At 37.5% G+C, this 25030-nt stretch overlaps 1 protein-coding gene across 8 annotated transcripts in view; it reads left to right on the forward strand.

The window, feature by feature from the left end:
• Positions 1–25030, forward strand: part of Sona (sol narae metalloprotease) — a 159425-nt gene that overhangs the window by 83022 nt on the left and 51373 nt on the right. For 7 of the 8 annotated variants that reach the window (XM_076814049.1, XM_076814052.1, XM_076814048.1 and 4 more), the window contains one exon: positions 21078–21175. In XM_076814049.1, the coding sequence (XP_076670164.1) occupies positions 21116–21175 (60 nt within the window). In that variant the 5' untranslated portion in view covers positions 21078–21115. Of the gene's footprint in view, positions 1–19168; positions 19188–21077; positions 21176–25030 lie in introns of those variants that run through there. The other variant, XM_076814051.1, reaches the window with a different exon arrangement.

Genomic DNA, 25030 nt, shown 5'->3' on the forward strand with positions numbered 1-25030 from the left:
TTCAAAGCCCACGAACGTATTAATCAGAATCTCGAAACTTATAAGATAAATGTTCCCCTTACCGGCCTGTAACTGTTACTAACCAATCACTTTTATTTTTTCATTAAAAGTGATAAGTAAATTGGTAGGGTAAGGTGAATGTCCCAATTTCTGCTCATATCCCCTGTTAGAATATAATGTTTATTTATTTAAGAAAATAAAAGTTACACAGTCGATCGTCAGTATAATAATAATAAGAACTGTGTAAAACTTAAACTAAAAGTAATAGAAAGAATAGTCTTTAGCGCGATACAAGTTAACCGTTTGGAGGGTTTTCTCGGACTGACAAGCGCAGGGGTCGAGAAGACCGTTTTCCCCTCTTTTGGGTCTCCTGTAGCGAAAGAAAGGAAAACTCACAAGTCACCGGGTCCCCAAAGTCCCTGACACTCCAACTCCAGGAACAGTCCATCGTTGTACACATTCCAACATCCCCATTTCTGATCATTTCGTATTTTTCTTATTATTATATGCGTTACGTTTGTACTATAGTTGCAAGAAAATAATTCTAAATTATTTAAACATTTACGCGAGTGTTACACGAGCTTGGGTCAATACATACATCGCTATTTTTCATGAGCAGAAACACGGACATTTAGAGCATTATATATTTAATTACAAATTACATCTTGAAATATCTTTCTTAAATAGTTTTTGAATTGGTTAATTTATTAATTACTCTGCAAATTTTAATCGCAAACAATTTTTTTACACCTTCTTTATGACGAGTTACCTCTTAAATGAGCAAAAATTGAGACATTCACCTTATATCGAAGAAGAAATTAAACAAATTACTTAGCACAGACCTAAGATAATCGTCAGTAAACCTAGGTGCGTTGATATAATTTGTATTGTAATGTTTAAGACTGTATGCATACAGGGTCAGCGTTTTATCCTGCAACCTGCGCTCGCGCGAACTTGTAAAATGGCAACAGCGCCTCACGGACGCATTCCACTACAATCATGCACCGGCACGTCGAATTTATTATTGCTAAATTCATGAAGTCTCGATTGAGTACTGCGGCCCGCCGGAAAGAAGACTGTTGAAATGTCACAGGGGGAGAGAGGTTCTTCGCTCGCATTGGCTCCGGCCGCCCGTGACCCGTTTGCTTACTTCGTATTCGTCGACGTTGTCGCGCCGGCCAATAGGGATATACTATTCGGGCCTGATATTCGGACCCTAGAGTTTCTCGACTGACTTCTTTCCATCGGGGCACAGTAGTTATGTAGTACTTTGTATTATAGAGGCTTCGGTCGGACAACAACGAGCTGGGAGGTGTTTCATGATAGTTTAAGAAGGATTAACTTATTAAGTAATGTTCGCCGTAATTTATAACCTTTTAATTTTAGCATACAAAAGTGTTTTGTATACATTCTATTTAGTGTGTTATACTAATTGTAAATTATCTGATGTGTGCAGCAGTCTCGATGCATTCATTTGGTATTTCTATTCATGATACAGGCAAAACTTCATAATTTCACGAACACTCAACTCAAATGACAAATTAGATGATAATATCTACCTATGAAGGAAGCAGATCAACAACTGCAGGATATGCAGAAACAATTGGTTGGTACGCAGCATATAGCTACAGATAGGGATAATTTCTGTGAGGAAAACAAAAACACGTTCTATCCGTGCAATAAGAGGCTGACATTAACGATAAGAAAAATTATGGTCGGACTCACGATCTCTCTTGTCGCCCGATTCGTCTCAACCGGTCTTCTAACCGGAAGGAACAGTTTCTCATTACTTCCTACACGACACGAGCAATCAGACTGCAAAGAAAGTGATTGTACACGCCGCGCAGAAGCAATCGGTGTTACTTTGCTAGATTTTCTTACTCACTGCCAACGAATAAGTCTGCAGTTCCGTTTGTAGTGAGATTCAATTTCAATTCCATAGTTCTTGTTATCGCAATACGAAATAAACCATGTCGATCAATTTTTTTTATAACTTTTCCGTTTTCCTGAATTGTTTGTGTGGTATTTGAATTAATTACATTCTTTCCCAACGTAATTTCAGTATAAATGTCTTGAAACGTATGTATTTTGATTCTGAAGCTGAGTTTTTCTGAGATTTGAATTTGTAAAATCGTGAAATATTTTGAATTCACAATAAAATTGAAGAAATTTTAGTTTGAAGTAATAAATGGAAGATAGGTAATGAATCGAACTTAATGATATACCTATTCTCTGTGTCATTTAAGAAGGAACCTGCCGACCGACGAGTTTAGACCGGTTCTGCGCAGGTTGACGCTCATTGGTGCCGGGAGAAGCCACTATTGGCTGTACCCCCACCAACGCTTCTTCGGAGCCAATGAGCTCATTCTATATGCGCGAAACGGGTTCCTTCTTAAATGACTGGGAGTATATTTGAAAATAAATGACAAATAACGTTCATTTGTATGTAACCAATTCATTTTTATATTCATTTGTATCAAAGCTAATTCGAATGAACATTTTTTGGTTCCTTGGTTGAACGCTGCTCATATCCCGCACTTGATTCTGAAATAGGTACATACACGTTTTAGGTAATAATTAAAAAGGATCTGTTGTATAGTTATGTAATGTTATAATTATGTAGTTACCATGGACGTCCGGAGGGGGTGCAAAAGGGGTAGTTGCCCCCCTGGCTTTTAAGAAAAAATCGCTTATTTTTCAAAACTGATTTTTATTAAGTTTATATTAAAAAAGGGAATATTTTTAAACTTTGGTTTTAAATTTGTAATTAAATTGACACTATAAAATGGGTTAAAAAAAGCAAGAGGGGTATATTTTTATTTACCATCACCCAAAGCTGCCCCCCCCCCCCCCCTAGAAAAAAGTCTCCGGACGCCCTTGGTAGTTACAGAACATTAAAAAGTAAAAAAAATTAAGTTAAACATAAAACTAGAAATATAAGATAATATTTTATGAACGATATCTATTTTATCTATATTCGTAAAAAATGTATTTGTTACGGGCGAAGTCCGCAGGGTGTACAGACATTGACATTGCCCGGGCAACGTGGTGGGAAAATTGCTGATTGGGAATTTTGTTGTTGAGCGTGGCAGGGATGGGAGGGCATGCGGTAAGGGCTCTTACTTTTCGCGGGTTTCCAGTTACCCGGGTACCCGGTGAACCAGGTCCTACCCGGTTACCCGGGTGCTACCCGGGTGTGCGGGTATTACGGATACGATTACCGGATACTCGTGTTGTACGGGTAATCGACGAAATACCGGTTATTGCAGTGGATCGTTACAAACATTACACCTGTCTTATATTTATCTGTAATCTATAAAATATTTCAACGTGAAAGAAAAAATAGAAATTAAAAATATTGTATTTCGTAAAGTAATGTGTAATAGAAATTTAATATAAAAAGGGCTCGACTATGTTAGCTTAAATAACTAGAGGAAATATATTTTGTTAAACTGTTTTATTCTACTATGTATGTATATATTTGCTGATTCCCTTAGGGTTACAGGGTATTACGGCGCAACTTACAAGGGGAGGACACCATTTGGTAGACACGGATTTTGATGAGCCTTGGCACGATGGATCTATGTCGAAAATAAGTAAATAGGTGTCCGAGTGTTTCTGCCAATGGGCCTTAATAACAGAGATATTTACATGGAAAATTATAAAAATTTCATAGTGGCCGTGGTGTTTTAATGGGTAAAAATCCCACGCTACCCTGGCGCCCTCGGGGGATTCCCCTCTGAAGGAGTCGGGGTGCCTTTTGAAGATTTCCTCAGTTAAAAAAAAAATGATAAAAAAAAATTTATGAAGTTTTTTTTAACGTGGAGAGATCTTCAAAAGGCACCCCGACGCCTCCAGAAGGGAATCTCCCGCGGGCGCCAGGGTAGTGTGGGATTTTTACGCACTAAAACCCTAAGTTTTTAATAATTTACATGTAAATATCTCTATTATTAAGGCTTATTGGCTGAAACACTCGGACACCCATTTACTTATTTTCGACATAGATCCATCGTGCCAAGCCTCATCAAAATTGGTGTCTACCACATGGTGTCCTCCCCTTGTTAGCCTGCCTTATCCTTCTACGCCGCTTCTCGCTACTTAAGACTAGCCACACTATTTAATATTTACATAATATTAGAGGATTTTTAAAAACCAGACTTAACCTAGACCTTACGCAAAACGCAAAACGCGCGTTGTTTTATTCTAGTATTAAATACGTATCGTAGCATTATCGCTAATGAAACTTGACCTCTTATTATACCTTTTTGTTCCATGAATATTGTTAGCTACAAATTATTAGTAATATATGAGATACTTTCATTTTTTCGACGTACATAACAGTTCTTCCGTAGTCCGTTCTTGTACTCAGGTCCGCGATTTCCGTTGCGTGGTTCCTATGAGCTGTATTACCCGTATCATACGAGTATCGAGTACCCGTAACCGTATTACCCGCAGACCCGGGTAGCGCCCGGGTAACCGGGTATCACCCGGTTAACCGAGTACCCGAGTCACCGGGTATCTGTTGGATTGTTGGTAACACAAAAATGAATTTGGTTACGTATGAGAACCGCTGACAAAAGCAATAAACCAGAGGCCAGCGGGCCCATGGGTCTGTTAGGGAATCCTTATTCTAACTGCAAGGGTAAGAGACAGAAGGCAGGCCTGTCCCTTTTCAAGTGGACAACGGACTTTTCGAATTGCCTTTGCGTTTTCTCTTCACTTCGAGTCTTGCCTTCAGCACGATACGACGTCCTTCCGAGCTGAGTAAAATAAACTAGAGTTTATAAAGAATATACTGTTTTACAGTTTATTTCATAACCCATTTCCAATAGTATCACCCGGTTAACCGAGTACCCGGGTCACAGGGTATCAAGAGCCCTAGCATGCGGTGGAGGAAGTAGCTATGTGTTAGATGCGACGGAGGATAAGAATGCTGTGATCTGATGAAGATGATGGATAAAGAGAAAATAAGTCCTCAAACATCTTATGTCGGAACTGTACAACCACTTCTGCGAGCTTTGCCCAGTAGCGATGTGCATTGTTGACATTGCCCAAGCAATACCGACTCTGTACACCCAGCGGACTTCGCCCGTAACATATTTATAACTAGCTTTAGTGCTCGGCTTCGCCCGAAAGAGTAACCCAAAATACAGCCACTGTTTGGTCCCACGATTTTGGAACTGAATTTTATGCGAAACGATACGTTATGATGAGACATCAATCACACGAAATTTTCAAGTTGAGATGACAATTACTTTCTGAGATATGGGAGGTCAAAGAAGTGATAATTCGTTGACGCTTCAGCCCATACTCTTGGATGTACAGACTTTTATGGCAGTCCGATAATTTAAACAATTATTTCCAGGGGTTTTGCTGACTGCTAACAATTTGAACTTAGATTTTTAAAATTCACAATGGCCGATTCAACATGGTGGACGATATATTTTTTAAAAAAAGCACCCACTACACAGACATTTATATTTCTTCATTTTTATTTTTTTTTTTTGTGAATTTTGAAAATCTAAGTTCAAATTCGTTGTTAGCAGTCGGCAAAATTCACAATGGCTGATTCAATATGGTGAACGATATATTTTTTAAAAAAGCACCCACTACACAGACATTTATATTTCTTGATTTTTATTTTTTTTTCGTGAATTTTGAAAATCTACGTTCAAATTCGTTGTTAGAAGTCAGAAAAACTCCTGGAAATAATTGTTTAAATTATCGAAGTTCGTACATCGAAGCGTATGGGTTGATGCGTTAACGAATTTTCACTTCTTTGACCTGCCATATCTCAGAAACTAATTGCCACCTGAACTTGAAAATTTCGTGTGATTGATGTCTCATCATAAAGTATCATTTGGCACAAAATTCCGTTCCAAAATCGTGGGACCAAAAAGAGGCTAAAAAATGCCTCATTTTTGGGTCCCTCTTTAGATTCTGATTTTATAAAAAAAAATTATTTATTTCTCTGTGAAAATAGTCATATTCATCTGGATTAGCTAGGCATAATGAGCTGGGGCACATTCCGTGGCCCCAGAGTTTACCGCTCGAAAGTTTTTAGGCGACACACAAACACATTCTGCTTTATATATTAAAAATAAGGTAAAATTAATTTAGGCAACTTTTTATTCGAATAAAAGATTATTCGATATTTATGAACAATATCATCCGTAAATTTCATCCGTAAATTTGAAGACAATTTATTCAAAGGGTTACTACAAATAATTTTAATTTAATTAAAGTTATTCCGTTATCCTATCACTGTTAAGATAATAAATATTTAATTCGTGACGGGACGTGAGAAGGATAATTTAAGCTCGCGAATTATTGAAACATATTTCTGCAAAATGCAACAGTTACATACATAAAATCGATAACTGAATTGTACATGTTTATTGGGGGATGAAAGAAAGCAAAACTGAAAAATTCATCGTTAGGTACTGTATTTGCTGATTTTGTATTTCGAAGGATCAAGATCAAGCCTTACAATATTTTGGCCTTTCCAAGCCTGAATGCTAAAACGTTTATAATTTCTAGGTACTAATCCTATCGTCCATTTTAATTTTTTAAAATTAAAACATCAGTTTGATTCACGATGGGAAAAATTTCAACCAGTCTTTATTAATCCGTTATTATTATTTTTCTAATTCGAAATCGAAATCTGTCACCAAATTCCCCATTCGGGTCGAACACCTACAGTGTACACATGCTGCTCGAAGTAAAAGCGGCAGAATCAACGTGTATGCGACCGCCGTCGCGTTCCCTGCTATAATTTCACTGACTTGGATATTTTTTTACAAATTCTTAATTAGCTACCGACTCGACAGCTCCTTGAATATCGCTTTATAGTTTCCCTCGGCGACGACGCAACAACTTTCCACTACTTCCTGCTATTCAAGCACGACGTTTAAATTGAAAAGAAAGTTAGCCGTTGCTTTGTATGTGGTATAACGCTCTTTATTCTCATTCGCTGCCTCCCCAGATGAAGCTCTCCCTGCAAGAGATCACCGTGTAGTGCGAGTGTCCGACGAGGGAGATGTAAAATTACTTTTCGCAATCGCTCCCATCGCTATCGTCTCTCTCCCTCTCTTCCTCCTGTGAGGCGACACGGCGAGCGATTCAAGTGCCCTTTACCTCGGTTCATCTTCGACTTTCTAGGATGCAACAGTTGGCAGTTCGCATTTGCAACACACAATTAGCTTTACTGTAATCATCGGTGAACGAGGAAAACGATAGTCGTTTCTCCGCTTTTTCAATAAAATGACAAAAGAAACGAAGTACAATGATTCAATAACGAAAGTGTATTATGAACACCATTGTGACTCCCCTCGAACGCCTACCCAAAGTCCCACCAACCGAAATTGAGTTTGCTACTGGTTCCTTTTGTTCGCATGGTCAAAGTTGCGAATTTTTAATTCGTTTTTAAAGCTTCTCCCATTAGATTTGCAAATTGAAAATCGATATCATTCGATTCATTCAGGCCCATGGTTTAGAACAATTTACAGACTTAACATTAACTTTCTTATACTGTCCTCTAATTAGTTACTTATGTTTCACTGTATATCAGGGGGTTTCTGTATCGTGCCTCTACGAGCTATAGTGACTTAGGTGTGAGGCCTCTCAGCGGGGTCTTAACCGATATCCTGCTGGGTATGGGCCGCTAAACGTGGCCTCCTACTACCTCTTGCAGGACTGTGCTTAGGGATGACCAGGATAAAACCGAGGCCCTAAAGATTAACTAATATAATTTCGATTTTCATAAAATAAAAAAGAAATTGAAGAAATTGATTATCATTATTAAAAGACACCAATTAAGCTTTCCTACTAGCTATTCAAAATTGTCTCATTGTCAGCACATATTAAATACAAATCCATTGTAGTAAGGAATATGTACTGCATTAGAACAGCTGTAATATAAATTACTTTATATTAACAACTTATTTTCAATTAAAATCACTGCATGTTTGAGCTAATTTTAGAGATTTTACCCTTTAGGACCCCGGTTTTGTCCTGGTAACTTCCCTAAACACGTTTGGCGGCCCGTACCCAGCAGGGTATCGGTTAAGGCCCCACTGAGTGTCCTCACACCTAAGTCACTATAGCTCGTAGAGGCACTGTACCTACCTAAGTAGCATTTCTGACGGAAAACAATTGTCCAGCCTTTGGGCCTGCCATCCCTGGCGAAGACCTTTGGCAGGTATAGTGCCTCTACGAGCTATAGTGACTTAGGTGTGAGGTACCCTGCGTGCTCTTAACCGATACCCTGCTGGGTACGGGTCGCTAAACGTGCCCCCACTACTACCTCTTGCAGGACTGTGTTCAGGAAAGACCAGGACAAAACCTGGGCCCTAAAGGGTAAAATAAGTTATTAATATAAAATAATTTATATTGCTACTGTTCTAATGCAGTAGGTACATATACCTTACTGAAATGGATTTGTATTTAATATGTGCTGACAATGAGACAATTTTGAATAGCCAGTAGCAAAGCTTAATTGGTGTCTTCTGATAATGATAAACAGTATCTTCAATTTCTGTTTTATTTGTTAGATATGACTATCCTCGAAGGCAAAAGGAAACGCTAAGGAAACACGCTCCAGGACAGTTCTGGGGTAAGTGCCGCGTGGTTCATCACAGTCCTCTCACCAGAAGGCAAAACCTTCCCCACTCCGTGGCTAGATCCTCCAGGAACAGAGTCCCCATTCTTTGGCAATACGGCGTCGGGCCGATTGCCATTCCCATAGTCTTTATCTTACTCTAAACAACCAATCATTCGACACCCGATGGCTACGAGACCCAACGTGGTCATCAGCCATCGCCCGTCGCCAGGTCTGTTTAGTCTCACGTACCCTCCAACAATACCGCGCGCAGGCTAAGTCCCTGCCATAAATCCTTAAAGGCAAGCCAGCATGAGGCTATCCGCCTTCGACTTCACCCTTAATTTTGGTGACGCTAACATATTTTATTAAAATCGAAGTTGTCACACTTAATCTATAGGGCCCCGGTTTTGTTCTGATCCTCCCTAAACACAGTCCCGCAAGAGGTAGTAGGGGGCCACGATTAGCGGCCCATACCCAGCAGGATATCAGTTAAGACCCCGCTGAGTGACCTCACACCTAAGTCACTATAGCTCGTAGAGGCACTATAGGTATCCACTTCAACAGGCAGCGCCACCCGTGGCGCCAGTAAGACCGTCCCCGGTCCTTGCTATTCCAGAGGGTTTTCTTCCAGTGAAAATCAGTAATTTCGCAAGCGCTATATCTTAAAAACCAGTGGAAATAAAGTGTATACATTAAAGTATATCAGCAGCTAGAGAACAGCCAGGGACAGTCTTCTTTTGCATTTTATCTCATACCTTATTGAAGAAGTCGATAACATTTTAAGTCAGGTGACCCAAGGAGTGTGAACCATGCAATGCAGATCAAACCATTAATCTCTGAATTAGCAGGAGCTAAGTAGTACCTAGTCTGCTTCCAAATGTATTGACATTAAGCCAATTTGACAGATAGTAGAAGCAGCTATAGGCGCAAGAGCAATAGGGTGTCCGATAGTTTCAGTCAAAACCCAAGAAATCATTCGACATAGATTTTTCGTTCTCAAAGTCACATCGAGCTTGTGATGTCGACTGCAACGCTGTACAATTTAAAATATATTTGGTACTGCGTGTAAAAGTGTTAATGATTCTGAAATTATCTTGAAAATGACCTTGGACGGCGCCACTTCCCTGTAGACATTCTTTCATATTTTCAATAGCAGTGAAGGCAATTAAAGTGTTCGAGATAAGTGGGGATACCCTGTATGTTACGATACCCTCTATGCATTCATCAGAATTGTCTTGATAACAGAGATCCGTATAAAGTTTTGAAACACCCTGCATCAACCTTCTATTAATTTCAATATTTCATTTCGAAACAGATTTCTGATAAAGCATGCATAACATTCATATCACAAAAATAGTCAAACATCTTACAAAACAGCAATATCTTCCACGGTTTTCTAAAAGAAAAACAATTTCTGTACTACACAGCATAGGGATTCTGGTTAATTACCTCACTTTAAACGTTCTTTCTATATTCGTATATTGTATATACGAATTCTGAAATAGAACAATTATGCCTCATTTTTAATTAAAGGACAGTTGTACAGAATTTTACAAGTTAAAATAAATAACTTGATATGATGTAAAAGATTTAATGTATTGTTTTAATAATTTGTGAATCAATAAAACATTAAATTTATTATAATGGTTATATTATATTTAGTTTGTACTATGTATTATAGTATAGTAATATTTCTACTGAATAAGTAGTTTATACAGTGTACCCTAGCTTTTCCATTTGTTCAAGTAACATTTTAAAAATTACTCCTGATATTCATCGGAGTAAGCAATCTTTATCTCTGCCTGCAGCAAAAAAAAGTAATATTTATGATGTATGATATTGCAGTTAATGTTTTTGCCGAATGTCTAACTTATTCAGCTTTTAAAATATTGGCTACCTTATTGAGCGATAAGTCATAATTTGCGCGGTAATTTGTAATAATTTGTAAACTCTTATCTCTCATTTCGATTGTCATTGTTCTCAGTTTCTTTTCATTACCGGCATCAATTCACAAGTATCAATTCCTCAATTTTAACATATGAATATGCATATATCAAACTGTTTGAATTTCGAGCAAGAAATTGATTTCGCAAGGATTTTAAAGTTTTCGTCATTCATCTTGGTTACCACGGCTTCCGAGAAGTAATAATTAAACTTTAGGGAAATCAACATAACTGGATCTTTGGTGTGTTCCAAGAATTCTGGTGATCCGCCAACTCATTTAAATTTACAAGAACCTGTATCCGAAAAATCTGTACCTTACAGTGTAACGTCGTCCCCATGCTATTAATCGTCAAAATTCAGAAAATGTGTATGAACTTCATGTAAAATTACTTGCAGACAGAAAGCAATTATAATATAACGTCATCGTTGTTACTGCTAATGACAGTTTAATACTTTGCAATTTGTAGACGACCAATAAAAAGATCACCACTTATGTGCTTTATAAATCAACAATTTATTCTTCCCATCAACGAATTGAAGGGATTTCTTTGCAACGTAAACTCAACTTCACCTTGTCAGTCAAGAGTCCAAAGTATTAACCTAATTAGTAATTACCCTTTCACCAGCCACAGAGTTCCAGATTGGCGTCGATAATATAACCACCCCCCACCCCCATAAACACGACTCATGTATGAAAGAAACTAATTCCCTTTAATTCTCGAAAAAAATTAAAAAAGTTCAGATGCAAAGATTGTGAAATCAACTTTGCTAATTCCAACTGTATACAAATCAATTCAGTGCTCAGATTTTCAGCTTCGGTTTTAAGGAATTAGCGGGCGTTGTATAAGAAAAAAATATGAAGTCGATTTAAAACAAAATGTTTCATATTCTCTGGGTCTCTCTTACAGCGTATTCGGACGGTCGCACCGGGTGCGAATTTTCGGTGAGCACTAGTGCAGGTTGCCGAATGTGCTATTAATCTATTACCGACTTTGATTCATTTAAATTAGTCTCTACAGAAGATGTCGCTCTTGTAAAAGTTTTTGTGTCAACTACAGGGCTCTCGCCCGCTAATTCCTTAAAAGAGAAGCTGAAAATCTGAGCACTGAAGTGATTTGTATACAATTGGAATTAGCAAAGTTGATTTCTCAATCTTTGCATCTGAACTTTTTTAATTTTTTTGAGAATTAAAGGGAATTAGCTTCTCTCATACATTTGTCATGATTATTGGGGGTGGGGGAGATTTCATCACTTTTTTCTTACATACAGATAAATCTAACGTAGAAGTACAAATGATACTCTTTTTTGTCCTCTACTTTTTCATGTATTTGAGGGGGGTAGGGCAGAGGAGTGACATTATAAGATTTCTGGGAAAAGGTTTTTGTCTGTTGATTCTGCTTTTGAAAGGCGACATCTGCTGGCGTCAAGTGGAGAAGTTGTGGGGGATATCCGATTAGATAGACTACGTGACTAATCGAGGAATTTAGGAACACGTCCGTTAGGTCGGGGAACAGAATATTTAATGAATTTATACAGAAAATGTAACAAAAACCTTAGCAACTAATAAACAGAAGAACAATTAATTATAAACATTAATAACTCACTTCATTCATTCTTCATTCATTCGATAAATTATAAAGTCGCGCGCGAACAGGCATACCACAACACAAACACGAAACCCCACAAAGTAAAACGAGAATGGCGACATCTACTGGCGTCAAGTGGAGACGTAAAACGAGAATGGCGACATCTACTGGCGTCAAGTACTAGCGCTACGTGACGTCTGACTGTCTCTTAAAAAAAGTATCATTTCGATAACTATTAATTCAGAATAATTCTTTTATCTTTTAGAAAAACAGCTTGAAACATTAAGTAAAACGACAAATGGGTTAAAAAAAAAACTTAATTGCTGGATCATGTTAAAACACCGGAACTACGTCAAAGATAAGATAATAAGGCCAAAATAGCTGCGGGGTCGTACCCATTTCGCTAGCATTCGTGTATAGAGACATGGTCGCTCAGTGTGCCTATGGGTAGAGGGGGAAGGGGAATTAGCTTCCAGACGCCACCGCGTCTGTTGATCTTTGCGAGAACGTAATCTTTTCAAGGAAAGAGACTGACAACGTTGAACGCGATCCCTTCTTTTCCGAAAAATTGCTTCAGAACCAATCGATTCCATTCCGGTTGGACTATACATTTTTGTATTTTCTGTTTTCCTGTGTGTTTCTAACACACAGGATGGCGTTTCAAGCATTTCGCTTATATTGCCCAACGAACGATAGTCATTTTTCCTTCTTCCCTCCTCTCTCCTTCGGGTCCCAGAAGCAGCGACGCACCGGGAGACAAAGTGGTCGGGCGGTCACCCATCTTTCCCCAGTACTCCGCCCCGTGATGTTTAACTTCGGTGATCTTACGGGAACCGGTGTTTCCATCACGGCCATGGCCGCTGGTGGACTATACATAGTATCATTTCTTGAGGATCTGTCATATTGGCTTTAATGTACAGCCAAGCTGTGGATTTGAATCTTACGGAACGGCCACACATACAGGGTCATCCGTTAAAACTGCAACCTGCGCTCGCGCGAACTTGTAAAATGGCAACAGCGCCTCAAGGACGAATTCCACTACAACCATTCACCGGCCCGGCGTTCGGAGGGTTGCCAGCGACCGCTGGACAGCAGTGATGCCCGAGCTTCGAAAATTTTAGGATGGTCTAAAATTTCTAGGATGGTAGGAAGGTTGCAGTGGAATGCGTCCGTGAGACGGTGTTGCCATTTCGTCTGTTCGCGCGCGCGTAGGTTGCAGTTTTAACGGATGACCCTGTATTTAGTGTACGCGGTGTAGGAGCCGGCATTCTCTTCCAAGAATCTTGCCTGAATGTGTATGGGCCATTCTACGCCAGCTCGATCACTTTTGCTCCTCGATGTCAGGGATTTCGATAATATTTAAATATATTACAGTCCATATGAAATTCGGGACGGCTTAAGTAATCACTTTTCTAGTTTCGAAGTTGTTTAAAAAATACAAGCCCCTCGAAGTTTGTAATTTTTACCGATTTCTACGGAAACTGCCTTCACAAATGAATTTTTATCTCGGAAACTATTAAAGCCACGGACTTCGGTCTTTTTTGTTATGATTATGAAGGATTTTTGCGGGATCAAAATATTTTTGTTTTTCAAATTTCACAGCGCACATTGAATTATAAAATGAGCAATTTTTTTCTGCAGAAATTCACTTCTGAACGCGTCGCGTTTTCCGTAGGCCGTTCCGCTTACGTCCCAGAGCGCCTAAAAGTGTATTATAGTGTTTCGGTGGACGCGTATTTACTTGACTAAAATTCAAAGTCAATTCTCTCGAAGACGAAGCGCGATATAAAAATTGTATTCTATATTTCCTCTTATTTTGGCCTACAGAATCACCCCATAAAATGTTTATCACCTGTACTGAAACACTGTGTGTGTGTCTAGGTACTATCTGACAGGCAGTGGAGTACTTTGCTCAATTACGCAGCAAGAAAGTCAAAGGTAAATTTGAAGGTCTAATTGAAGCTGAAAATGAGTTTATCACTCATGTTCATTGCGAAAGGCACCTTTGTCTCGCGAAGGTCGAATGTACTCTACATGGAAACGTTACTTCCTAACGAAACAATAGTCGTTTTACTTTTGTCACTTCCCATGGATTTCCCTTGTAATAAAATTTTCACCTCCATAAATATACCTTGGCCCGTACAATGCCCGCGAGTCTAATGCGCGAATGTGGGGCAGTAAAAGTAATCAAAGGCGAGAATTGCAGAAAATGTGTTGTCAGCGGTGATCGCTGCAAATAATATCATTTACGTTCTTTTGGGGACAACTCTTTTATTGGAAACAAATGGTCCCGCGGTGTCGAGATTACAAAGTGTTTTTCATGTAAACTCGGGCAAATAGAAGTAATTGCTTTCACTTGTGCTTTACTTTACAAACTTTTTTAGCACAAACCTGTCTAACTGATTTTACTGAAATTTTTACGGTCTCTGAATTAAAATGGTATAGTTTTTTTTAAGTAATTATTTACCGTAGGTCCCTGTCTTATTATATTTCACTTTCACACTGTGCATCATTTGCGAAATGTATGCACTTAAACTCGTAAAATTGAATTAGATCAGTACACCTAAAATGTAATAATGGATAAAATTTAAATATAGAACATAATAAATTTAAATACAATTTTTGTAATTCATTTAGACTATTTGGAGTGAAGTACCTAATAGAATAAAGAATGTCGTATAGTCACAATTAAATAGAATTGCTTTTAAAGAACATTGATCAGTTTCAGTTTTTTTATCATATTTAAGTATTATCAGCAAATAATGGTGTCCAACTCCTAAGTAGATAAGGTATGAGCATATGAGTAGGGCGCTAGACTACCGCTTTAAGTTAAGTTATCATGATTAAAATAATCGTTCACCTGTGGATTTTACATAACATTTCAGAAAAGCAGAACTAAACAATTCAACAAATCAAACATACAGTGGCTCGCATTAATATTCGGACACTTTTTAAAATCGCATAACTTTTTTAGAATTGGTCCAAACGACTTGAGTTTTTTTTAGAAGCTAGAAGGATTAGTTTGCTAAATGACGTATTTGGTCGTTTTGAAAAAAATGTATTTGGTCGGAATAGCGAAAAAAAATAGTAAAGGTCGATTTTTAAACTTTTTTTGTGAACTTGTAATGAAGATTAAAAAAAAACCGTTTGTAGATTGCAGTAAGTTGTACACGTGCATAAAATTTCATCAAAATCGGTTAAAGTTGCTCCGAGCTACAAACGTTTAAAGATCGCAGAATAAGGTCGAGAATCGCGAAAATTCCCGAAATCAGCGATTTTCGATCTAAAAAACTACTTTTTCAAGAAAACGTTATAGTGTATTTTGAGTCTGTGGCACGTGAGAAAGGTTACTCTTATATTATTGTGTATTACTTGCTTAAAGAATTGCCAAAGGTTCTAATAAATATTTAAACTGATTGATTAAATATCTTGACTTTTCATTAAGGGTGTATACCTAGTCAGGCGGTTGAAAAGAGGCGAATATTTGTGAATTTTTTTTGAAGAAGCGGAAGCGTATATTTTCACAAAACTTTTTGCGCTTAAAAGAGCAACATTTAAGGAACATTTGGTAATTTTTTCGTAGAAAAATATTTACGTTTATAATAAAGTAACAACCGACATCCTAGAAGCATTTTTAAAAATTTGATTCTGCTAAAAGCAAAAAACAAAAAAGATTTCGTGAGCATATTAATGTATCTTCCGCTTAACGGAGGGAATTTCCGAAATATTAGTTTAAAACAAAATGCAGGCTTTTTAAACTTGAAATCCTGATTTTTTCGTGCAAAAATCACGCGAAAAAATCAGAATTTCAACTGGATGTGTAGAACATGTGTCATTTCGGCGCAAGCCTCTGATACGGTCTGTAAAAATTCGAGATTTTCATAAAAAAAATCCGGTGACTTCTTAATTTTTTTTATGAAAGTCTCGAATTTTTACGAACCATATCAGAGGTTTGCGCCGAAATGACACATATTCTACACATCCGCTATTTTTTTCCAAGTCAATTTGAACCTCAATTCGCTCACAATCACAAAAAAATGAAGAGAAAAAAATATTCGAGAAAAACGCATTTAAAGTCTCTGGGCAAAGGCGACGCTATAGGTTGCCGCTTGACGTTTTTAGCTGCCAAATCTACAATTTTGCAAATTTTACTATAAACCAAGCGGCATTTCATTGAGAAAAGATAGGACTTTCGGAAAGTGCAATAAAAAATTGAATTTTCGACTGCCTAGTCCCCTCAACTGGCTCGTATTTCCAGAAGAAACATTGTTTTCTCTCGAGGAGCGAGATGAGCCATTTAATCTTTAGCATGTAAAACTAGATTCGCGGAATGTTAGAAAATGGAATCGACCATGTAACTAAGTAGTGAATTTACAACGTATTCGACTTAAAATTAGTGCAAATGGAATTTCCAGTTATTATTATAGTTGGGCAAGCTACAACGATATAATTTTTCTTTACAGAGGTATTTCAATTTTTACGGAATATGATATGTGAGTCCGGTAATTCGGGAAGGAATCTTAGTCTGCGAACATAATTTCCGTTCTCTAACAGAAAATGTATTTGCTTTGGTACCTTTCGCCGCGCCGCGCGTTTCTCTTGAAACGTAATTAAGTTTTCATTATAGTGGAATTAAAGATTCTAATATATGTGCGTTTTATTTCTTCAATAATTTTATAACACAATTAACGTAGTTTTTTCTTACGAAACAGGATGAAAATTCATGATTAGTAGATAGTTGTAAAAAGGAGATTTACAAGAAGCAAACATCTAAGTAAGATGTACAAAATATGGAACATTATTTATTAAATCACAAATTGTTAAACTAAAATTTTTATTTCAAACTTAGTAAAAGAAATCCCAAAGAAGCCAAAGCCAGTGGCGGACAATATAACTAATTAATTTTGTCGAATTATAATCTATGTATGTACATGTATTTTCTTCAAATGCCTTTATATTATAAAACATAAATAATTTTGTATTTCATAAACTAAGTAGTAATAAAGAATTGGTAGTAAGTTGAGAAGAGTTTTTGAAGCGTTAAAAAAATGAAAAAAAAATATATATTTTCACTTGAACCGAATACATATGTTCAGGGTAATCAATGGTAAAATAATGTTCTTTAGTAAATCGTAACCTAAAGTGATAGAAGTAAGCGACAACGTATTTTTGGAGAGGAAATGGAAGATGTGTAAGATTTTAACACTTTAATAGGGTAAAGGACCCAATTACTGTCACCCTAAGCTGTTTTACGTCAAATAATAAATAAATCTTGTGAAATGATGCATAAAAAAAATTTAGCATACAACTGAAACTGTTATTTATACGATACAAAAAAAACAGTATTTAATTTTTTCTTTAAAAATTTGAATAAAACAATCAAAAATTTTAAGCGGATATTAGGAGAGTGAAAACGATGACTTCATTACTAGCGAAAGAGAAAACAAGGCGTTAAAGAAAATGCTTTAAAATTGTAATATTTAAGCTATTAACATAAAAAAAAATATAATGTTCTAAATAATATAAGCATCATAGAAAGTAATAAAGATCCAAATTCAACGATTCATTAAGTCTTTTTACTTATTAATTGGGTGACAGTGATTGGTACAAGCGTTTCAAGCATTTTGGTGTTACTGCCATGGCAGTAACTACTCATGTGAATACAGCATGTCCTCATTACTGACACCCAACGTCATGATTTTTGGAAAAAATGACAGTAAGTGTGATAGCAGTATTAGGTTAGCTAGCAGTAATTCGGGTGACAGTATTAGGTTGGCTCGCAGTAATTGGGGTGTCAGTATTAGGTTAGCTGGCAGTAATTGGGGTGTCAGTAATTGAGTCAAACACATTTTAAAAGATATCAGTAATAGATCCCGAAATATATTTTTTAAAAATTGATGCTTTTATACATAAAAATCGAATTTTTAAGGTTCATCATTTTTTCCATCAAGTAAACATATTAAACAATAATAAATAACAAGAACAACATTATACATTTAGCCTATAAGTACAAAACTATAAGATAATGTTAGAATCAACGCTTAAAGTGTCAGTAATTGGGTCCTCTACCCTATTTAAATCAAAGGCACTCAATTGTTGACAAAAAATGTCAGGTTAATTCAGGGGTGCACAGGGAGCCGTTTTGAGCGCCTAGCCGCGAGCAACCCGCCTGTCCCGTTGCTAAGGTTAGACTCGGTGAGGAGAACTGCAGTAGCGTACGTGCGTGCTCGAAGGCCCGTAGCGTAAGTATTAGGGGCGTGCGGGTACCCGAAATTACGGGGCCCGATTTGCGATTCGGGAGCCGATTTTCTTGCTTAAAAATTCTTACATCTGATCACACTGCAAAATCATAACTTAAAAGTTATCGGGTCCCGGGTACCCGAAATTACGGGGCCCGATTTGCGATTCGACAGCCGATTTTCTTGCTTAAAAATTCTTACATCTGATCACACTGCAAAATCACAACTTAAAAGTTATCGGGTCCCGGGCACCCGATAACTTTGTGATCAGATGTAAATACTTTTAAGCAAGAAAATCGGCTCCCGAATCGCAAATAGGGTCCCTTAATTTCGGGTACCCGCAGACCCCTAGTAAGTATGTATAGCTGGGTTCAAATCATACAAAATGCACGTACACTACTGCAGTTCGCCTCACCAATTCTAACCTTAGCAACGGGACAGGCGGGTTGCTCGCAGCTAGGCGCTAAAAACGGCTCCCTGTGCACGCCTGGGTTATCGTATGACGTTTTCCTAATCACACTTTATATACTAAAAAGATCGTCCTTTTTTTTACGCGATCTGACATTAGCAATGGCGACAAAACAGATTCGCATTTGCCTATTTTCGGGTGGCAGGCGCACCTCGAATTTCGCGACTTGTGCTATGGCGTGGTCGAAAGTTCTTGTTTTGACGCGCGCCGTCAGCGTTAATTGATGCAATTCAACTTTCCTTCCGGGATCGTCGTGTGTTCTAGCTGTTTGTTCGTATCCAACGCCTCTTCTCGCCGGTTCGTTACTGTCGGCTTTAGCCTCAGGCATGCGTGAACCCATCATGTAGGTTAGCTCTGATATTTTTTTTATTTTCCCCGTTGCGCTTCGGGCGCGGCGCGGCGAAAATTATGTAATGCGCGTGGGTTTCTTCATCGTTACTTACGACACTCGTCAATAAATTTCTTTTCTAAGCAGTAACATTCTAACGACGATGCTGCATTGAATATTTTATGAGGAATAAATCGTTTGTGTTCATATGTTATAGCAGACACACGTACATGTGCACATATATGTACATGTGTCTGTCAAGCGTAAAATTTTTGAGAGATAATTCTGAAATTTTACGATCTTTACGACGACGTAAACGATAGTAAATATTTTAGAGGTGTTGGATGTAAATTAAAAGATCACGTTTCAAATAATTTGCAAGTACTATTTTTTTTTAATTATTACATTTTTATAATCGACACATGTTATAAAATTTATGTCGTGTCTACCGCACTTTACATATACACGAAGTGTGCGGTTTTTAACAAACAATTTATCACAAAGGTCCATTGTGCAAATAGTTTGACATATAAATAAACATACGTTACGCGTGAAGCTTGCTACATAATTTTCCCTGTTACTCTTCCCATGAATGTCGATTTAAGTCTATGTACATACAACAGGGCCATTTTACACCGATCACCCAATAGCACTGTCCAACAGCCATTTTGGTCTGTAACATTCAATAGCCGTTTCTTATAGATTTTTGTACGCTAAAAACAAATTCGCAAACCGTTTGTCGCCATCACCCTCAGTTTTTTGAGAAATTCGATTTAAAAAAAAATGCAAATTTTCAATTTTGAACGTCTTTTGTGTTCAAACAATAATAGTTATTCGGTTGCATGGTCTGTCAAATTATTCTATCAACCTTCGTGAACACAACGATATAAGTTATTATTGAATTATAAGCATTTAAATATGTTTAAACAACGATCAAAGGGAAAAGGACACCCGAAATGCACCAATTTTGCAGATATCTTGCTATATATTTTAAAAACTAAGGGTCTAAGAGATAATTTAACTACTCCACGCGATGCAGCAGACAATTTTCTTTCGGAAACCACCAACAGAAGTGGTAAGTCACGTTTTGTTTTCAATACAGAAGCGAAATAGTTTGGCAAAACGTGCGGCGTCAACAGTGGTAGTCAACGGCGGCGCGCGATACACTGCGCTCGGCGTCACACAATCACTTAACGCGCGTGACCACCACTGTCGACAGCACCCTTTTTGCCAAACTCTTTCGCTTCTGTATTGAAAACAAAACGTGACTTACCACTTCTGTTGATGCTTTCCGAAGGAAAATTGTCCGCTGCATCGCGTGGAGTAATCAGATTTTCTCCTAGACCCATAGTTTTGGAAATAAATTGAAAGATATCTGCAAAAGTGGGTGCATTTCGGGTGTTCTTTTGCCTTTGATCGTTGTTTAAATATATTAAATGTTCATAATGCACTAATAACTTATATCTTTGTATTCGGGAGGGTTTATAGAATAATTTGACGCAGCAGGCAACCGAATAACTATAACTCTTTCAACACAAAAGATGTTCAAAGTTGAAAATTTGCAGTTTTTTTTCAAAATCGAATTTCTCAAAAACTGTGGGTGATGGCGACAAACGGTTTGCGGATTCGTTTTCAGCGCACAAAAATCTGTAAGAAACGGCTATTGAATGTTACAGAACAGAAAAAAAGTTCAATTTCGTTGGACAGTGTAATTTAAATGTTAATGTAAATTTGACGTATCTAAAAATAATTCATAAGTGACATGCTTCGACATTGCCATTAATTCACCAGGAAAGGCGACATACTTCGTTACACGTAGTGGCCAATAGCCAAGAAAGTATTTATATTAATCCGCCATCACGTTTAACAACATCGTTCGTTCATAAAGATATTCCGTGTTCTGTTTCAGCGATGTGACGCAGCCCATCAGGAATACTTTTACGCAAAATGATTCGTGCCCTTGTCCTTCTATGCATGGCCGTTCTACCTCTCGTACGATGCCACAAGGTAAGACCACGTCAAGTACCATCGGGAGCACCAAGGACACTGTTATTCCGTGCAAGCGCTTCCGTAAAACAAAGGACACGCGAAATGCCGCGGTGGTCCGGGCCGTTGACTCGAAATGACAAGATGGCCGCAGAATGGGACAACATTAATTGCCGATTCGCCGCTTGTTACGTAGCGAGTTCACGGTGCGTGGAACACTGGCTTCCCGTTTATTACTTTGTTAACGAAGGAAAGGATTTAGTCTGCTCACTGGATCTAGACTGCTGTACTGTACTCTCGTATCTTCATACACCGTGCCATCAGATTTCCGTGTACATATGGGTATAACTTACGTAAAATTACACGATGCGTACCTATGTAATCAGAATTATAACCCTACACCTTTCTACGTAAACTGTGTACTGCTTTCAGTGGCATAGTATTAACCCTTTCACGACGGCTGATTTTGATGCATAATGCATTTCCCTTCTCCTATTATGCTTTCTACACACTACATATTTGCGCCTCGCATTTTTTTTTTTTTTTAATCAGAATTCTTTTGCTTAGTGATACAAGCGAAGTTCGTTGCAATTATTGCCGATAAGATTTGCCAGAGGCGGGGTGCCTTTAGTTCGCTTCGAGTAATATGAAGGTGCGTCTTCACCAGCGTTCACGAACTGTTCACGAAACCAGTGGCCATAGCCGTGATGGAAAACACCGGTTCTCGTTAGATCACCGAAGTTAAGCATCACGGGGCGGTGTACTGGGGAAAGATGGGAGACCACCTTTCTTGGGCCGAAAAATAGATAATTCTTTGTGAATTTTTTGTACAAAAACGGTTCAACAAATTAATTTGAGGTTTGGCAGGCTGTTTTATTGTATCGTGAACTATTGTTCTGAATTTTTGTGTGCCAGTGAAAATAAACATGGCAGATACAGAGAGCGTTGAAAATTAATTCGGTGGTCCTGGCATTGACGAAAAGTACCGCAAAGGTTATCCGAAACACAAGAAGGAAAAGAGATTCTTTTCCTTTCCTTTCCAGGACCACCCGATTATTTTGCAACGCTCCCTCTGTATCTGCCATGTTTATTTTCACTGCCACACAAAAATTATATATTTTTCGGCCCAACAAGGCGCAATCCCCCCTTAAAACACTGCGATCGATTTTTCGGTGAGCTTGATAGTCTGTCGACCGTCGCGTCCCGTGAGCGCTAGTAGGAATCATCCTTCAATGGTACTGTTTGTACACTCGAACCGGTAGATAAAACGAATGGGACAGTAGGAAACAGCAGCAGTAGACCCGATCGAATTTCCTAACGTAATGTGTGAAAGTGATCGACCTTAGGAGTCTATGGTAGAGTGATAGTTAATTACAACTCGATTTCTGTGACACGGTAAGTGGCTAGGTGGTCTTAAATGGTAGAAGCAGACCTTGGGCCGCGATTGGAAAACTTTAAATACATACGTGTATGTATTGATTACGGTGAGGCCGTGCACAAGCCAAATATGCGAGTCGAACTCTCACGTATATGTATGTGCATGCTTCAAATGACTATTTGATTATCAGCTCCGCAATCATTGCCAAGTAACACGCACTTGACGCACTTCACGGCAATAAAGCAATCGGTAATAAAAGGCAAGTGACTCTAACGTAACGTGTGTGTGGGGTATAATTCATTAAAACTTGTTCAACTGGAAGAAAATATTGCAGAATGATTACTTTTAGCAATCTGTACTCGACGGTCTTCTATCAGGGTGGTAGAAGACAAAAGTGGATTCGTCATTAAAAACTGTTTTAGATCATAGGGTAATAACAATAATAAGATAATGTCAATTTAATATACTTCTTTGTAACTCTAAAAATTCACCACTCTTTCAAAACTCTCTAAACGCCGCTTGCCAATAATTATTTAACGCACATAGCAGAAGAAAAGTACTCTTTTTTAACGATTCTTTGTAGATTGGTCTTACGCGACTGGCTGTCTAAAACGTTTGCTTAGCTGTGCATCTGTCACAAGTAAACATATACTTTCCTGAAATTTCAATGAAAATATTTTAGGTTAAGAGCTAAGAAGGGGTGGGCACCATGGTAGACACCGATTTTGATGAGCTTTGGCACGCTAGATCTATGTCGAAAATAAGTAAATAGTTTATTCCCTAAAGTGGGGGTGGTCAAATTTAGTAATTTAATTGATATAGTTTAATTTCTTTGATCTGAAGCCTTGACTAGAACTGAAAATTTGAAAATCTGGCATCCGATTTCTGGAGGGTAGTGGATTCCTAGACTTTCTAAAATTTAGTTTATTCCCTAAAGTGGGGGTGGTCAAATTTAGTAATTTAATTTCAGTTAATTGATTAGTTGAATTAATTGATGTATAAATGTAGATTTTAAATTGAAATTATTTATATAGTAATTTAAATATAATGTATAGAGATTTAATTTAATAATGAATGAAAGTTTGAATTAGTTATTAATTTTAATAAAGGTAATTTTAGTGCCAGCAACAGCGGTGAAACTAAATTTGTAAATTAATCTATTTAATTTTTGAATTGGTGAATTTATAATAAATATATTTAATTAAGTTGATTTAAAGTATGGTGAAATATTTTTAATTATTATATTAAATTTTCTTTAACTAATGTTTATTAAATTTTATTAGAAGTTAGGATTAGATACCCTATTATAGAAGTGATTTAAATTGAATTGACTAATAAATGTTGATCATTAAAATTAACAAATGTGGCGGCTTTATAATTTATTTAGAGGAATTTGTGAATTAATTGATAATCCACGATAGGAGTAACTATTATAAATTTTATGTATTGCTGTCCGAGCGTTTCTGCCAATGGGCCTTAATAATAAAAATATTTGCATGTAAATTATTAAAAATTTCATAGTGGCCGTGAGGTTTTAGTGGGTAAGACTCCCACACTACCCTGGCGTCCGCGGGAGATTCCCTTCTGGCGGCGTCGGGGTGCCTTTTGAAGATGTCTCCACGTTAAAATAAAACTTTATAAATTATTTTTTTATTATTTTTTTTAACTTGGGGAAATCTTCAAAAGACACCCCGACTCCTTCAGAGGGGAATCCCCCGGGGGCGCCAGGGTAGTGTGGGATTTTTACCCACTAAAACCCCACAGCCACTATGAAATTTTTAATAATTTCCATGTAAATATCTCTATTATTAAGGCCCATTGGCAGAAACGCTACTGCACCTATTTGCTTATTTTCGACATAGATCCAGCGTGCCAAGGCTGATCAAAATCGGTGTCTACCTCATGGTGCCCTCCCCTTCTAAGACAGACCACCAGCTGAAATATTATTATATAATTGTTCTATGAAACGAATATCAATTTGTCTCTATTTGTTCCAATGAAGCAGAGCAGCTTGTACAGCGTGTACTATAAATAAACATAATTTATTTAAAATATAAAAGGAATGCTAATATAATTGAAAATATAAATGACAACATTGCACCGCAAATTGTTGATGCCTTTGTAACGATTCTAACGCATAATAATAAGGAAATGCAAAATGCCGTTAATGATGAAACATATACTACATCCAATTGCAATAATTAATACCCAATGAAAGTTGCGTTTTTTCGCTTCCTCGCGTTAGTATTACGTGTTATTGTTCTCACGATACGGCAACAATTACTTTTTCACGTCTGATATTTCAACACGCCACACGTCGCCCACACGTGGGAACATTATTTAAGAAGAAAATATTTAAAAAATAGGAAGCAAGCGATAGTTTGATCGAATCAGTGTTATTGACAGTGGCAGTCAAGACGCAAAAAGTCACAAACTGACTGATAATGAGAAAATCCACTTTCCTGCCGTTCAAATGTTCAAATATTGATTACCATCAA

The sequence above is a fragment of the Andrena cerasifolii genome, chromosome 6 (genome assembly GCF_050908995.1).
Source record: "Andrena cerasifolii isolate SP2316 chromosome 6, iyAndCera1_principal, whole genome shotgun sequence".
In the NCBI taxonomy this organism is placed as follows: Eukaryota; Metazoa; Arthropoda; class Insecta; order Hymenoptera; family Andrenidae; genus Andrena; species Andrena cerasifolii.